Source organism: Podarcis erhardii (genome assembly GCF_964252035.2).
Source record: "Podarcis erhardii genome assembly, chromosome: 9".
Taxonomy (NCBI): Eukaryota; Metazoa; Chordata; class Lepidosauria; order Squamata; family Lacertidae; genus Podarcis; species Podarcis erhardii.
Genome location: NC_138512.1, coordinates 34,949,930 through 34,964,190, shown reverse-complemented (window position 1 = coordinate 34,964,190; position 14,261 = coordinate 34,949,930). Strand labels below are relative to the sequence as shown.

At 39.1% G+C, this 14,261-nt stretch overlaps 1 protein-coding gene across 3 annotated transcripts in view; it reads right to left on the bottom strand.

Annotated features, from left to right (window-relative positions):
* The window catches only part of SH3RF1 (SH3 domain containing ring finger 1), a 49,809-nt gene that overhangs the window by 20,503 nt on the left and 15,045 nt on the right, over positions 1-14,261 (bottom strand). For all 3 annotated transcript variants that reach the window (XM_081875291.1, XM_081875292.1, XM_081875290.1), the window contains exons 3-4: positions 1,871-2,146; positions 680-775 (exon numbers count right to left, since the gene is read on the bottom strand). In XM_081875291.1, coding sequence (XP_081731417.1) covers positions 680-775; positions 1,871-2,146 — 372 coding nt within the window. The remainder of the gene's footprint in view (positions 1-679; positions 776-1,870; positions 2,147-14,261) is intronic.

Here is a 14,261-nt window from a genome sequence, read left to right as displayed (position 1 = left end):
AAAATATTTTGGAAAGTTGTTCGTTTGCTATGTATTTGGACACCTCTTAAGATATCATAACCAAGATGGTACCTGAGACTGAGGAGCAGATTTTTATCCATCTGTAGATATGCTTGGATGCCATTTTAAATCAAGATGGCAGTGACAGACCTAAACGTTCAAAACTACAGTATTTTTAACCTCCAATTTTAAAACTGAACTGATTTTTTTTGTTTCTTGGAATTCCTCAATTCAGTTTCTGTTTCCATAATTTTGTTTCTTAAAATTCCAACACTGGTATGGCATAAATGTAAAAGTGATGTTTTACATAAGTAATGAGAGAATAAACACAAACTCAAGAACTTTTTTAACGGACACCTTTGCTCCCTATCCCACAATATTTCCACACTACCACTTCTGAATGAATAGATTTCAACATACACAATGAACAAATACCAATTTGTTTGCCCTGCAGTTGCACCCATGGATTCTGTGACAAGTTCAGCTCACAATAAAAGCGTGTATCTGTTACATAACTGAATTTATCGGAACTCTTAATTTGTCCCTACATTTCAAAGCACAGAAAATAGTGAGGCTGGCCACCAAGATTATCTAGGAAGTCACAAGTTTATTGCAAGTATATATTACATTTTCTACCATTATTATATTGTATATTAAAATATTTTTATGGTTCTCTCACCTCAACATATGAAATAGGAAATATTCCTATTTTGTCAGCCAACATTCCTTCAGCCCAGTTTTCATCTACTCGGCGAATCACAGTCAGAATGTCATCCTACATTAAAAAGAAATATGCAATTAAACAACTAATTTCTTTTAAGAACACATGCATTTCCTGATCAAGAATAGCACTGTTTCTCAAACTTGAGTCCCCAGCTGTTGTTGGAATACAACCATCTCATCCCTGACCACTGGTCCTACTAGCAAGGGAGGATGGGAGTTGTAGTCCAGCTACAGCTGGGGACCCAAGTTTGAGAATTAATTAAAACAGAAGCAACCAACAACACCATTATTCTCATGGCTCCTTCCCAGGGCAACCCACTGGAGTTCTAGAAAAGTTAAAGCCAAGCTCTTCCATTTATATATAAAATAAAATACATTTAATAATTTAATATACTTAGCTTGGGGGGGGGTCAGACTGAGGAACAGAAAAACTGAAATTAACTTCATCCAGTTCTAAACATTCTTAAAGAGAGCCAATTTAGTATAACATACAATGTGTTAAGATTTGAACAGGGAAGATAAGTTCAAATCCTTAGTATACCATGGGGCTTACTAGGTGACATTGAGCCTGTCACTATCTCTTAGCAGGCTACCTCACAGTGTTGTTTTGAGAGAAAAATGGTAGTGGGGAGGGAGTGAAACCATATATACAACCCTGAATTCTTTGAGAGAAAGAACTGATGGCAGGGGAAATCTAACTAATTCCATCCTGAATTATAGTTAAAATAAAAGTTAAAACATTGTCCTTAGAGGAAATTAAGGTATTAATTCTCAAAATTTAAAAACCCAAACAAAAACAAAAAAGCTTCCAATAATAAGGGAACAAGTAAATATCTGTAGGTAGGAAAGAAATTAGAAAAACAGTAAGTATAAACTCTGGGTGCTCATGTATGTCTGTCACTAAGGACTCAGCTACACAGCTGCAAATAAAACATTTTAAATGTGTTGTAAAGTGCAATATACAAACGTGACACTACGTGGCAACAGTGAGGTATGCAAAATTCAATGTATTTTTCAAAACATTTTTTTTAAAGCATTTTCACAGCATTTTTTATGTGTGTATAGATTCCACCTAACTTTCTATATGGACATTAATAAATGTTTCAATGTTCTTACAACACTCAGTAATATAAGAATTGCGTTTTACCTTTGAGAAGGGTAAACAATCCTTGTCTGCTTCCTTGTCTTTAACTTCAAAGTCATAAAGTGCTTTGCACTGAGGTGGAGGTTGAGGTAAAGGTTTAATAATCTGGACAAAATTGGTCGGGAAAAATCCATGGACACCATTAACTTCTCCATGATACCAATTTTCATCAACTTGCCGACGTAATATGATAATGTCTCCTTTGCTGAATTTAAGATCTCCAGGCTCTTTCCCCTCATAGTTATATAATGCTTTGGCACAAGGTAACTGAGGTACACCCTACAGAGGGGGGGAAACCACATTTCATCGTCACAGAATGTAAAAGAAGTGTACACACACAAAAAACAATTACACTAGAAAATAAGCCATCCAGCCAAACTGTCACTGACTTTTCATATGACTTTCATTCGCATATCAGACATCTGAAAAGTTTTTAAGTTTTAAACTGAGGCTGTGTATGTGTTGTTGAACTAGAAATTTAAGAATGATTTTGAAAAATGATAGCATAAGGAAGGATAATAAATGAAATTGCCCAGGATGCTAACTACGTTCTTCAAAAACAAGAGTTGCTGCCATTCATAAATGAGACCATGATCCAGGCAACGATCACACCAGAAAAAAGTGGCAAGTCTGTGTTTTGTCAATTCTTCCTTCCTCTTGAGCCACCTTTCATGCTGCTTCAGAGAGTCCCCAAGCCCTTTAAAAATATTTTTGGCATCATAAGTGGCTGCAGTGGAAAATCACCCACAGTTGCCTTTCCCAGCCCCTTTTCACTGCATAGAGTGTCACAAGAGTAGACTTCTGTTCAGTGGGCACTCCTGCCATTGAGGACAAACTCAGGATCATAGCCATGGAATATTCCTACTTTTTCCTGATTAAAAATATATGCATTTTACAGCGAACTCTGAAAATCTCTATCTAGAATTCATGATGTCCTGTGAAAGTCATGTCAGTATAATACAAATAAGGATGAAGCCATTTTTTAAATTTGCCAGTAAAATTCCCTCTATGCCCTTGTATGATTCCTGTCTCTTCACAATGATGAGATTCCCCTTCTACAGAGAGTCTGGGAAACTGAGCACTTGTAATGTGGGAACTGGGAGACAAGGCTAATTTTCTGCAAATTTTCTGCAAACCATTTCCCCTGTATCACACTACTCTAATCAAAATTTAAAGACTATCTCAAATTTCCAGGAATACTCTTTTTGCATTATCTGCAGACATGACTTTTATCCATCTCTCATTCATATGGCTTTCTGCAAACCACAATTTGTCTACAATAAAAGAGTTCTTTCTAGAAAAATAAGGACTGCAAACTTGTTTTGTGCTCCCTAACTAGAAAAAATTAGATTCTCTCTCCAAATAATACATCTCCAAAAAACGAATTGCTTGCAAACTGTTTTTCAGTACAACATTCCAGTGTTATTGTTGAGATAAAACAGCAAGAAAAGACTGAAAGGACTGTGTGAATTACCTATTGTATAGTCTCACTCACTCACTCACTCACTCTTTGATATTTCATCCCATTCTTCCAGCTCTTCCTGTGATAACTCCTGCATAGTTCTCACTGAAGCAGTACTTTCATACTAACTGCATCACTTCATATTGCATGTTTAAATGCTGGATCAGGCCACTGGCCCATGCAGTGCAACATCCTGTTCTCACAATGGCCAACCAGATGCCTATGGAAGTCAGAAAACAGGACCTGAGCTGAACAGCACCCTCCCCACCTGAAATTCTCAGCAACTAGCATGCAGAAGCATACATCTTCCAACAGTGGAGGTAGAAAGTAGCCATCGTGGCTAGTAGTCATTGTTTGTGCAGGGCTGTTGTTTTTGTATGGAAGAATGCAATTCCATCAACAGCAGGTGGTAAAACGAAAACACCCATTGTTACAGGTCTGGATGATAAAGGTGCAATTGGAGCAATTGCACCAAGCCTCATGCCAGGTCTCGGGGGCCCACTTCTGACACTGAGCTTAACCCTTTAGTGACAAAATATCTGCAGGAAGAGTCCTTCCTCCATACACACCCTGCCTGTCAATGATGAAAAATCTCTTACTAAGTTACAAGTCTCACAAATCATGTTTAATATGAGAACATAAATACAAATTTGATTACAGTTCTGATAGTGCTGAAACCCTGATTCAGTGACTGCACTACACTGATTTACCTTATTAATGGCTGACTGTAATAGTATTAGAACAAATCAATCATGCAAAGCAACTATAATCAAACATTTGAACAGATGGTTACTGTATCCCCCCCCCTTTTACAATTCCAGTTAAAGTATAGTTAATATGGATGCAGTAATCTTTAATAGTGACATGCATGAAATACAATTGATTCTACAGTGTAATTTTCAGTAGAACTAAGCTCTACCCCAGCCACAAATAACAAGAAGAAACGGTTAAATTATACAGAAGTGAAATAAAGGAAATACTTCTTCATTCCAGTACATGTAAGCTAAAACCAGAGCAATTGGTTTGGATTATTCTTTTGGGTGCAATATATTCAGAGGCCACCAGGACACTGTCTTCACATGGTTCTCAGATTCTCTGGGTGAGAGGAAGATCACAGCCGGGGATCTTTAGCCTTTTGAACCAGCTTCCTAAATCCTTGACACCCCCCCCCATGCTCAGCAGCTTTTGGTTACTTTACAGGTCCTTGAATATTTGCTGAGTTAGTGTTTATGTTTCATTCTGTTTCTTTTTCATTTGACTAGCCATGAAAGGATGGCTTAAGGTATTGTAGAGCAGTGAGAGGGATGCAACAATGTGTAGCTATAGTTTTACCCCATGAGTTATTTCTAAGGAAAAGCAGTTTAATACATGACAATATTATCCAAACTATATGTACAGATCTATGTAAACATGACTGCTTTGAATGAGTTTTATTTTTGAAGTAAATTCCAAGGCAGCTCTTTTGCTGAAAAAGCCACAAACTATCACCAACCATTTATCCCCAGATCAGTCTACCACTTAAGGGTTCCACCAAGACCAAAAGGTCTGGGGTGGGGAAAAAAGGAAACCAGTACTTCAGTGTTTATAGCAGCTGCATGTTCTCCACTTTCCTTTGATGTTCTTTAAACTCTTACTGTGCACATCACCCTTGCTACCAAAAGTGCCTCTAATAATTTTAATATCTATAGCATGTGTGCATAACACCACACTTCAGGTTTCTTCAATTCCACCCATGCAAAGCTGCCCCTAACTGCTCCACTTAACCAAGCCCCTCCATGTGATCCAGGATCTAAATGGACAGAGACTGTATACTTCTGAATATAAGATGCTGAAAACAATCTGGCTCTATTGCCCTCACACTAGACTATATTAGGTGAAGACTTGCACAAGGCCACAGATCGTATACATGGCAGAAATGCAGGATGAGCCCCAAACCCAACATGGCATATCCCTCAGCCAAAACTCTCCAAAATATGACTCAATAGACAGAAACCCCTTCCACACCACTTTCTTTTGGCCAAAATAAAGTTCCATTTCCCAACCTATGTGGCTTACTTCTAATGCATGCTAGGGATTATGGCCTATAGCTCTGATCTTCCAAAATATTAAAAAGGTCAGTAGGATTAGGTGTAGGAAAAACAGCTACCAATTAGTTTTCACCAATACAGTGAATAAAATACAATTACAATGTCCTTTCATTTTATAGTACTTTTACAGAACCAGAAAGTGTGCTAATTTGAACAACCCCTTCCTTATATGCACATGTAATAATCCACATGCATACTGCAGCTGGAAAGCTGCATTCATTATTTGCTTTTATTTGAATTTCCATGCTGCATGGAACACAGTTCCCAAAATAAAGCTCTCTTTAAAGATTGGTTATGAAATTATTCTTGAAAACACCTGGATGGCCTCTTAAAGCAACTATTTTTAACTAAAATATTAACTTTAATATTAAATAGAGCACAAAAGGATGAATAATCACGGCAGAAAATAGAAATAATGCTTGTGCCTTATGCAGAGCATAGGTTAGAGGTGTTTTCGTTATGAGTAGATTTACCAAAATGTAAAATTATCACACACAATATACTTTAACAACTGTGGCTAACCAATGCAGTGGTAAACACACAAATCTGTTATGACAATGTGTTATCATGTCATGCTGGCACAAGGAGTTTGGGCTTATGTCCACCACAACCAACTACATAATGGAACACTGTGGTAAATGCATGGTAAGTTCTCTACCTAGCCGAGCTGAAGACATCCAAAACATAGATTCAAAATGTTTGGGAGACCAGCATGGGAATTCCCAATCCTTCAAACCTTTTTTTCTATATGGAAGCAGCTCTACCCACCTCTAATAAAAATATAATAAATATTTAAGAAAAATATAATTAATTGCTATGTCACTTATTTTGAGAGCTACTGAAAATCAAAGTACTATGTAGCCTTATACAGTATGGTAAAATACAGTTTGGAAAAATCTATCCCTTGTGCTTTTTTTAAAACACAAATATTATGTTTCATACTATATCATACTATATCCGCTGGCCCAACTTTCACCATTTTTATCAGCAAAAACTTAGAAAACATCCTTAGTTTGTCCTGCTAAAAAGAACAGATGGAAATATCTGGTTTAAAACCAACAACAAAAAGTACACAATGCTCATCTGCTGAAACCTAGAATCTTTTATATTTTAAAAGCAAACAATGTCTCTGGATGGTATCCACCTATTGTATTTACTCAAATGTAATATGCACATTTTTTGGCCAAATTATGTCACGAAAATTAGGGTGTGCACTACATTTGATGGCGCATTAAATACCTTTTTTTTGTTTCAAAGTTTTGAAAAATCATCCATCGTAATAAATATTGAGGTGCGCATTCAATTTGATGGCACATTAGATTTGAGTAAATATGGTAGCAGAATACATCCATTGGCCCTATTAAGCATCTTCCAAGATAATAATGCCCCCACACACTATAAAGAGCTCAAAACCCACCTACTCTCAGCAGCCAGAAACATCATAACCAGACACTGGAGAGACCTGTCAGAAGTAAACACGGATCAATAGTATCAAACTATATGAAAAACGGACTTATTACAAAAATTAACCAATAGACCGAACCTGACACAGGGACAAATAGAAGAAGATGCCTTCACTCAAGTATGGCTCCCCTTTATCACATTCACAGCCCAACAAGAACCTACCAACAGCATTTGCATCAATATGGGCTGAACTTACCCAACAACACCCTCCCCCACGAACAAACCTCACTGCAGCCAACTAAAGATAACCAACCACGCCCTGAGCACTCCAACTTCTCTCACTAAAATGTATGTTTGTGTGTATGCATATGCATATGCATGCATGCATGGATACATACATACATACATACATACATACGTGTGTGTGTGTGTGTGTGTGTACATATACATATAAAATGAATGAATAGAGAACCTACTCAAGTGACACTGGCATAACTCGTCACAAACATACTAAATATTACCACCCCAATCTCCTCTCCCCCTTCTCTCTCCCACTCTTCTTCCGCCCCCACCTTATTCTGTATAATGTTTCACATCAAATGTAAAAAAGGACTATACGACCTGAAAAAAGACAATGCCCATTTTTTGTGAACCATGAAAATCTTTAATAAAAATTATTTTTTTAAAAATGAAAACAGATATGGTACCTCATCCCCACTCTCCACTGAAGAGCAGGCAAATTTATCGAGTAGCCAAAAAAGACTTCGTCCTGAATACAAAGCTGCAATTTATAAGCTCTTAGCCCTCTTTCAGTTTGATTTTATCATTTTTATTCCATGGTGTTAAACTGGAGACTATATTGTTTAGGACTATAAATACCAGCCAGCAATCTTAACTTACATTTTTATCCCTTGCTTTTTAGGAGCCAATGAAAATAATACTTCCGTGAATGACCTTGAAGCATTGCTGGAACCACATAAAAGAGTGAAATGCCTAATAGGAAGTCATACTTTATACTTGCTAGGATAAGAGTTTATAGTGTCAAGGCCAATGTGGGACATGAGTAGCAATAGCAATAGCAATAGCAATAGCAATAGCAAGATTGTATTAAAATTTAAAATCACTCTCAAACTACATTTGATGCCCAGGAATTCATAGATTAGCAGGTTTGACCATGGACTAGTTTTTAACACAATGAATCAGTATCAAAATTGAAAGGAAACTTTCCTAGATACTGGAAGCCATATAGGAACATACATATGAAATAATCCCACTAAAAGTTCACTATGAATGCAGCATATTTAGGTAGGGAAATATTTGTGCAGGTCAAAGCTAAGGCCCTCACAAGCACAAAAGAGAAAGGCTGAACAGAAGAAAGCAATGGAAAGAATGGGTAATTAACTTCCCCTATTGGAATGACAATTCTAAGATCAAAGCAAAAGGAGAATTAAGAGCATGTAAGCTACAACATTGCATCCAGCTTTGTTCCTGGATATTATATATTCAGAATGAAGTTTGTTTGGTTTTTGGACAAAAGAACAAACTGGTATAATAAAATAAAAAATAATAGTCCAGTATCACCTTAGAGACCAATGAAGTCTCTAAGGTGCTACTGGACAATTTTTGTTACCGTACTTTTCGGACCATAACACGCAGTTTTCCCTCCCTAAAAGATAAAGGGAAATGTGTGTGCGTGTTATGGAGCGAATGCAGGCGGGAGGAGCCGCTCTTGCTGCCTTTTCGGCAGCCTCTCCTCTCCTCCTCCGTCGCTGGGAGGGAAGCCGGCACAGCTGAGCACAGCCTGTCTGCCTGCTTGCTGGCTTGTCTACTCTATGGCTTTTCGGCAGCCTCTCCTCTCCTCCTCCGTCGCTGGGAGGGAAGCCGGCACAGCTGAGCACAGCCTGTCTGCCTGCTTGCTGGCTTGTCTACTCTATGGCTTTTCGGCAGCCTCTCCTCTCCTCCTCCGTCGCTGGGAGGGAAGCCGGCACAGCTGAGCACAGCCTGTCTGCCTGCTTGCTGGCTTGTCTACTCTATGGCTTTTCGGCAGCCTCTCCTCTCCTCCTCCGTCGCTGGGAGGGAAGCCGGCACAGCTGAGCACAGCCTGTCTGCCTGCTTGCTGGCTTGTCTACTCTATGGCTTTTCGGCAGCCTCTCCTCTCCTCCTCCGTCGCTGGGAGGGAAGCCGGCACAGCTGAGCACAGCCTGTCTGCCTGCTTGCTGGCTTGTCTACTCTATGGCTTTTCGGAAGCCTCTCCTCTCCTCCTCCGTCGCTGGGAGGGAAGCCGGCACAGCTGAGCACAGCCTGTCTGCCTGCTTGCTGGCTTGTCTACTCTATGGCTTTTCGGCAGCCTCTCCTCTCCTCCTCCGTCGCTGGGAGGGAAGCCGGCACAGCTGAGCACAGCCTGTCTGCCTGCTTGCTGGCTTGTCTACTCTATGGCTTTTCGGCAGCCTCTCCTCTCCTCCTCCGTCGCTGGGAGGGAAGCCGGCAACAGCTGAGCGCATTCAGATTCTCAGTGTCTGCCTGCTCTATGGTTCTCCCTTACACACATGTAAGCGGCTCTGCTTTCTTTACAATGAGCTGGAAGGAGGGACAAAGAGGGCATCCCCTTCCGTCCATCCCCCAGCACCTCACCGGTAAATTCAAACAAAGCGGCTTACAAGGCTCGTGTCCCTGTGTCTCCTCCTCCTCTTTTTGCTCCCGTTCGAGGCAAGGCAGCTGCACAAATGTGAGTTCCCCCTCTCTCTTCCTTCCCTCCCTCCCTTCCTCTTCCAACTTAAAACAATATTGGGGGGCAGCCAGGTAAGCCCCACCTCACATACCACAATGGGGGGTGGGGGATGACTCCCTCAAATATTTAATGGGGTGAAAACATAATGGCACTTGGTGAAGGAGGAAATCGTTGCACAGTCATTCAAAAAATGTGGCATTAGCAATGGTTTGGATGCAAAAGAAGATGAGATTTTATATGAAGATGGCGAAGAAAGTGATGCCAGTGATTGTGAGCAGCTGAACTTCATAGATTCTGACTCTAGCACTGATGAGTTCTTGGGGTTCACAGAAGACTAGAAGAGTACTCGAACCTAAAATTCTCTCTTCATTTGTTAATGACAGTGATGATGGTTCTTAATGCCACTGTTGACTGCTGTTCACTTTACATGGTTGTAATATGATTCTGATATACCGGTTGTTTATTAAATAGTTTAGTACAACATTTGATTCAGAATATTTTTTTTCCTGTTTTCCTCCTCTAAAAACTATGTGCGTGTTATGGTCAGGTGCGTGTTATAGAGCGAAAAATACGGTATTTTTTAATTTATTTCGACTGCATCAGGCCAACATGGTTACCTACCTCAATCTAGTAACTGGTATAATGTTCCAGCTAGTCTTAAAATACAGTATCTGCTAACCCCACAGTCAAGTTCACTTCAGTCTGAAACTACTAGCAGGATAAAAGTAGTGAAATAAAATTATTACACCCTTGTTATGTAGATAATCAAGTTTGGTCTTATGATAGTCTTGTTGGATATTATGAACCAGGAAGAAATACTATGGACTAGACTGCCCTTCTAACAGTGGCACAATTCCAGACTGCAGCAAAATGAGGGGAAAAATAAAAGTCCTCCTACTATCCAAGAATAGAATTTTAAGATTTGGGAAACATTGTCTATGGTTAAGCTCTCAACTCAATGAAAGCTGCAAGACGAAATCATAGCTACAACATTAAATCTAATACTCTTGTTTTTCCTGCATGATTAAGAGTTCCAGATTGCATTATTTTGTAACACTTTGGTTGGTCCAAATAAGCATATCATCCAACTGTGGATTATGGAGGGGGGGGCTTTTCTTACGGACACAAACAACTACCTTTGCTTTTTTTCTTTTGAAATGAAAAATAACCCAGATTCTCTTCGTAAGTATTTTACTGCAATCCTATATACATTTACCCAAGAGTAAGTATCACTTTACTCAGAGATATGCATAGGGCTTCTTTTTAAAGTACTGGTATATATTTGTTACCAAATTATTTTATGCATGTATTCAAGCAAACCTTGTTTTGCATTTTCCTTGATGTTTTTGTTAATTCATAAACTTTGCTATTCCCAAGAGAAGTTGTGTTATTCAGTCAAACTGTAAACAAAAAAAATCTAAAAGTTTAAGAGCTAATTAAATTTCCCCTGTAAATGATGCAAAGGAAAAGGCAGCCAGAAGTTCCATAGCCTCTTTTACCATTGTGAAGTTACTAGTTTCCTCCATATGTTTGTGAGTGTTGCTGGCAAAAAATGGATACAATGTGGCATCCAGATGTTGAAACAAACAGAATATGAACTTGTCAATTTATCATAGCTTTAGGAAGAAAACATTAAAGTTCAATGAAAGAAATATATATTGCTGGCAGAAAAAGAATATTTTCAGCATGCTTTGGCTTTAAAAAAATATCTAAGGCACCTTATAACACTAAAACCTACAGCCAATAAAAAGTTACAATGTTACAGCAATATTAAAATAATAATCCCCTAAAAAACTAAACAGCAGCAGCACAACACTCAAATAAAAATTCACCGAAGCTGGTTGATGTTCATCCTTGTTATGTTGAGTATCTCTGAGGCTCAGACTGAGTTTGGGGAGATTCTACTGCCTTTCTTACAGAACACTCTCAATACTTTAAGTTGTGCAACTTTAATTATATTAGCCCAGGCATAGGCAAACTCGGCCCTCCAGATGTTTTGAGACTACAATTCCTATCATCCCTGACCACTGGTCCTGTTAGCTAGGGATGAGGGGAGTCCCAAAACATCTGGAGGGTCGAGTTTGCCTATGCCTGTATTAGTCACAGTAAAACAAGTGGTGCACACAATGGTTTGTGCATGCCTGAAAAACGTTTGTCACATTCATCAAAGTCTACACACTTTTTTTAAAGCTCTTCAAGTCTGAAAAGTGATCTGGTAGAGGAACTGCTATATGCAGAGATGGATGGTCCAACTTTTCATACCAAGTGGGCGGCAAGAGTACTTCGACACAGAATCCATGGGCCACACAATGAATTAAATTTCTGTATCATAAATTAAAGTGCTTGTCATATATTCAGTATTATTTAATATACACAACATAGTTAATTATAAGGTATGGGTAAAGGTACCCCTGACCGTTAGGTCCAGTCGCGGACGACTCTGGGGTTGTGGTGCTCATCTTGCTCTATAGGCTGAAGGAGCCAGCGTTTGTCCGCAGACAGCTTCTAGGTCATGTGGCCAGCATGACTAAGCCGCTTCTGGCGAACCAGAGCAACGTACGGAAACACCGTTTACCTTCCCACCAGAGCAGTACCTATTTTTTTTTCAAAAATAATATTTATTACTTTTAAAAGAAAAAAAGAACAGAAGAGAAAAAACAAAAGAGAAAAGAAAGAAAAGACAATACAATACAATATATAAACAATACAAAAACACATTAAACTAAACTAAACCAAACCCACTCCCTAACCCTAACCCTAAATAAAACAAAACAAAAACTATTTAAAAAAAACAAACATCCCCCCTTTTCGATACTCCTTCTTTCATTCCCTTGTTTCCTCGACCTCCTCTCACCTCCCTTTTTGTATTCCACTTCTACTAGTTATTTCAGCAAATCCTTTCCATCTTTCTCTATTCTCTATCATATTATAAATAACATATTTTTTTAACCTTATTTTAACATTAAAACTAAAATACTTATATATGCTTAACTCCTTATAACATTTCTGCTAAATCCATAAAATATCAATCCACCATTTTTCTATCACTCATTAATTTTGCAATATTTATATATATAAACTTTAAATTTTTCAATCTTCTTCCATCAACTCCTCTCCCTGGTTTCGGATTCTGCCAGTCCTTTCCGTCAATTCCATATAGTCCATCAACCTGGAGATCTTATGTCCGAGGCTCTTAACTCTTTTCCAGGTCCCTTCTGCAGATCTTCTTCATATTCTTTAATACTAGAGAGCAAATCTCAAGAGAACTCCATCCTAACAATACTTTTATTCCTTCTGGACAGTTCAGCCAAATTTCCATAGTTGAAGCTAGGGTCTATACAGTGTTTCAGGACGTATTTCAAGATTCCTCCAAATCCAAAGGCCCCCAAAACTTCAATCTCCTCCAAATCCATGTCCCAAAAGTCAATTAATCCCTGGATAGAAGGATCTTTCCAACTTTCCTTCTTCAGTCCAAGCCGGGATCCAATCCTCAAAATCTGGCTTTTTCTAGATTCAATCATAAAAGGCCTCAATTTATAGTCCTCAATTTGCTTCTGTAAAACTAAGGATCCCGCTTGTGTTATTTTAGGTTCAAAAACAACGACTTTCTCCTTTTCCTCCACCATTTGTTCTGCCAAAGTAGGTTCCTGTGCCAGGTCCTGAATTATTTCTGTGTTGGTGCTCGCTTTTTGTCTCAAATTAGTCACTTTCTGTTCCACATTATCAATTTTAAAAGTCATGTCATCCGTCTTTTTATGAAGCTCTTCCAGCAAATAGTTTGTCTTACATAATGCAGTCACAATAACTTCTCCTATCAACATTTTGAATGGTCCAAGGTCAATCTCTGGTTCTCAGAATCCTTATCTTGAAGCTGGAGACCTCCCAGTTACACTCCTATAACAATTTCAAAGGCTCCCTCTAGAGGGAAACAGTCTCCACTTGTATCAGTTCTTTCAAGCACAACTCAAGCAATAAACATAGTTTCGATTTTCAGTTACTTTTTCCTCCATTTTAAATGCAGAAGAGGACAATGGAAACAGTATCTTACTCTTATTTTAGCTAGCTGTCAAATACGTTCTGTCAATAAACTTTCCCCAAACGTCATCTGGCAGCCCGTTCCCAGGTTTGGAGCTGTGGTAATTTGATTTTCCCGTCACTCCTGCAGGCTTACTAAGTTCAAAATTTCCCCCCTCTTCACCTGCTTCCAAGGGGGGTTTTGTATTTTTAACCGATGGAGATTTAATCCTTTGTCAAAAGCTTTCAAAGACTTTAGCTTGTAACGTCTTTGCTTCAGTCTATTTACAAAAGCGGAAGGCGGACTTCCTGTTTATGACCTTCCCACTTCGGCGCCAAATTAAGGTATTTAAAGATCCAATTTTTCGTTCTACTCACGGGTAGTTGTTTAAAATCCAATTGTCCACAGGAAAAAGTCAGCGCTCTCCAGCAACAGCAATGCGGCTTCACTCCGTGAAAGAAGCAGTCGATTCAAAGCACCACGCCACTCACCCCACGTCGCTCCAGATCCCCAAAACAGGGTTTCCCCGTGAGTAGGGGAGGCGCAAAAGGTGCCAGCCGAATCCCAGGTTCACAAGCTTCTCCCGCTTGTGATTTCAATGGGTCTCTGCCTTCGCCGTGGCAGTCAGACCCTGTTTTTCACGGAGTAAGTTCCTCCCGATCGGAGGAGCTCAGCCATTGCCGGAGGCGCCAACCCGG